The following is a 3,374-nucleotide window of genomic DNA, read 5'->3' as shown; positions in this document are numbered from 1 at the left end:
ACGCTAAACCTTGCAAATGCCCCGCTAGAAAACCCCAGTCTAGGTACCTACCTTTAGCTTGTTACGTTACCCAGTATAGTTGTAGCAAGATCTTAAGAGAGACATCCCAAGAATCTGTGCACACGACTTTATCCCACCTTCGACGTCGGCGTATGTGTCGTGCCGTGTCCCCGCAGTTGGTCAATTGAGCCACGGCTTCTTTCATCTTGTCACGGATCAAAAACTTACTATAAAACGAAGCGCCAGCAATAAAATAGCCCACAATGACAGCGGGAACCCGGTTTTTAGCATTGCCGGGACTCGTGGGCCCGCCTTCTTAGTGTAGTAGATCATTCATCCTGCATGCCAGAAAAAGTGCTAACCGAGGGCGTTGTTGGATATGTCTCTGTTTTTTGTTGCATATGACTCTGGGGATGTTCAGGGCGACAATAGCCCAGTAAAAAAAAATAAAAAATGATACAGCAAAAGTCTTGGACATGTTGGATTCGAAGCTGGGGGCGAACGGAAAAGAAATTGGCATTTGTGCAACAGTGCGGGGTATTTAAGGGAGGGAATATATATAAGTTTTTTTCTCCCGGGGATTAACCATTCCTACTTGTATTCGCTTTTATACCTTTTCGCATTGGGGTTTTCCATTTCTATTTTGTATACCGTATCTGTCGGCTCGCGGGGTAAAATTTAAGTTCTCTTGACCCTCTGATACCCCTGCCCCAGCCCTTTTATCGGCTGAAAGTTTAGAAAATTTGTTGGAAATTATGGCGTCCAACGCAAAATTTGAGATTTCGTTCGCGCCGACGACGGGGAAGGATCTTTCGTTGAGGGAGAAGGTTGGAGTGCTGTTTATGGCTACGAAGCTAGGTCTGTTATTTCATATATATTTGGGGGGAGGGGGGTGAATTAAGCTAATAAATGTTTTTTAGTCGCTGCGTTACCATTCCTTGCTCTTCGGGCGTTCCTCGGCGGGAAGTCAAAGTCTGGAAAATCGTGGGTTTATGAATTGAGGAGTCGGCTTTTGCATTTTGCGCTAGCGAGGTTGCATCCCAGACAGATCAAGTAAGTATATACAGAATATACTCTCTACTCGATTACGTAAATCATGGGAGACGCTAATTCGGTTGGAAACTATATAGCCTTGTAAACCCGCCATCAGCAGTAAGAATCAAAGCTGTCTCGAAACAATTGAAAGTCCCGGTGACTTTTGAAGAGGTGGAAGGTGGTGGGAAGGTTCATTGGTGGGGAGAGAGGAAGGGGGGGAAGGTTTTCTTCCATATTCACGGTATACAAAGGTTTTCCACCGTTATATTTAGGATTACATACTAATCTTTTCCTAGGTGGTGGATATAATCTTGGAATTGGCGGACACCATTTGTTATGGTTGCATAGGACGCAGGAGCTTCTCAAGTCGAGGGGAGTCGAGGCTGATCTTGCGATATTGGAGTATAGTGTGTCTATCATTCTGCGTCTAGTGGAAATGCGAAAACTAACCGCTAGAAACAAAGGCTTAACCCCTATCGCACGATATCCCACTCAAATGGTCCAATCAGTCGAGGCATTGAGACTCTTGATTGAAAAGTATAATTATGATCCTGCAAACGTACGTAAAATCATCTACAACAAAAGCTGTCTATATAACACGAACGGCTAACACAAATTTCTAAACAACAGATAATTATATCCGGAGACTCCGCCGGAGGCGCCTTAGTGCTCTCCGTAGCATCGCACATCCTCCACCCCCATCCAGCAATCAAACCCCTTGTCCTCCCAGAATCATCCCCAAAACTCGGTGGCCTAATCGCCATGTCCCCGTGGACATCCTTCGCGACAGAATACAACTCCATGCAAAATCCAACAGGCAAAGATGTTGTATTCCCATACTTCGTAAACGTCTGGTCACGCTGGTTAGTCGACCGACCGGACGAACCAAGACATCAAAGTCTTCCTCCTACGGATAAGAAATATACTTGGGATGAGTATAATCAAGCTGGTCAGGCGGATCCATCGTGGTGGACTGGATTTCCGGCGAAGAAATCGATTGTGTTGATTGGGAATGATGAGACGCTGAGGGATTCGATTGTGGATTTTGGAAAGAAGTTTAGGGAAGGGGTGGAGAAGGGGGTTCCGGCTGGGAGTGTGGGAGATGTTGTGGATATTGTGCTTTGTGAGGGGGAGATTCATACGGAATGTTTGTATGATACTCCGGTTGCTAAGGTGCAAAAGGTTCCTGGGAAGATGGCAGAGGCGATTTGGGCGTTTTCTGAGGATGTTTTGAAGGCTGCTGAGTAGATTAGGAATCAAGGTTCGCGAATATTTCTGTATTAAATGACTCCTAGTATACGTTATATTCGTCTAGGTCAAAGGAGGGGCCGTAATTAGGGAGTCCGAATGGCTGCTCAGGTTCAATATAGCCCGACGTCTGTGGAGAATCAGGCCGAGGCTTGCCCATCTAATATTGGTCAATATAATCCAGTATGGTTTTTTGATTGTACTCTTTAGCTGCAGCACGTGCTTCGTATCGTGAATCAATGTCAACTTGAAGCAGGAGACCCAGAAAATCCATTCGACCAAGTCGCACAGCTAGTTGGACCACGGTCTCGTCGTCGAACTTCCCGTTGAACTCCTCATCGAACTCCCCGGCGGGGGGCGAGTTCCCGCTCTGCTCCTTTATATTGCCCTGTTCCCCTTCGATATTGTGTTTCAACTTGTGTTTTGATGGCGGAAAGGCCCCGTATTCGATAAGACACCTAGCGATTTCCATATTCCCACTTCGAATAGCGCCGTGCAGCAGTGTCTTAGCAGTGTGCCGTGGCCATATTTCCTGAGAATCGGCGCCATTATCCAAAAGTATCCTTAAGCACTCGACATTTCCTCCAATAACCGCTAACAGTATTGGTGAGAATTTAATGTAGCCCCGTTGCAATTGAAGTTGGAAATGGGTTTGTGAACGGCGAGACGAGAAAGCTGCCCGTAGGAGATCCGGTTCTGCAAGGATAACAAGAAGCTAGAGGGTATTTAATCGGACTGATGTGTGATGCGTTAGACCAGTTGATTTGTAGAGATTCTGGTCGGGAAAAACGTTCCCGTGAGGAGTGATGATCCCAACCATTGTGGTGCCATGTTGCAATTGAGGCCCTTGAGATTCCAGACGGGTAATGATGGCTGCAATACACTTTGCCCGATCAGCCTCATTAGGACGGGATTCGATCAAGTTGGCTAGATCCAAACAAAACTGGTCGGTGCGCTCGACTATAGGTTCGGGTACCCATCGATCTGGCCATGCCTCCACGAGAAACTGCATATTTGATTTTAACAATGCTTCTGCGAAGCTTGGCTCAAGTTTATCAAAGAAGCCCTCAGGCGAATTGATCTGCGCCCCT

At 46.5% G+C, this 3,374-nt stretch overlaps 1 protein-coding gene across 1 annotated transcript; it reads left to right on the top strand.

Moving 5' to 3' along the window:
* Positions 1–755: 755 nt before the first annotated feature.
* DFL_003905 (uncharacterized protein) lies at positions 756–2,283 on the top strand (the record flags this gene model as incomplete). The annotated part of the gene is made up of 6 exons (XM_067632910.1): positions 756–858; positions 921–1,053; positions 1,131–1,276; positions 1,332–1,442; positions 1,500–1,594; positions 1,666–2,283. The coding sequence occupies 6 exons, from the start codon at positions 756–758 to the stop codon at positions 2,281–2,283; spliced, it is 1,206 nt and encodes a 401-aa protein (XP_067491131.1).
* Between the last annotated feature and the right edge of the window lie 1,091 nt (positions 2,284–3,374).

This window comes from Arthrobotrys flagrans, assembly GCF_004000055.1.
Source record: "Arthrobotrys flagrans strain CBS H-5679 chromosome Unknown unitig_0, whole genome shotgun sequence".
NCBI classification, from domain to species: domain Eukaryota; kingdom Fungi; phylum Ascomycota; class Orbiliomycetes; order Orbiliales; family Orbiliaceae; genus Arthrobotrys; species Arthrobotrys flagrans.
Note: the sequence above shows the minus strand (reverse complement) of the source record. Positions and strands in the feature narration are given on the sequence as shown.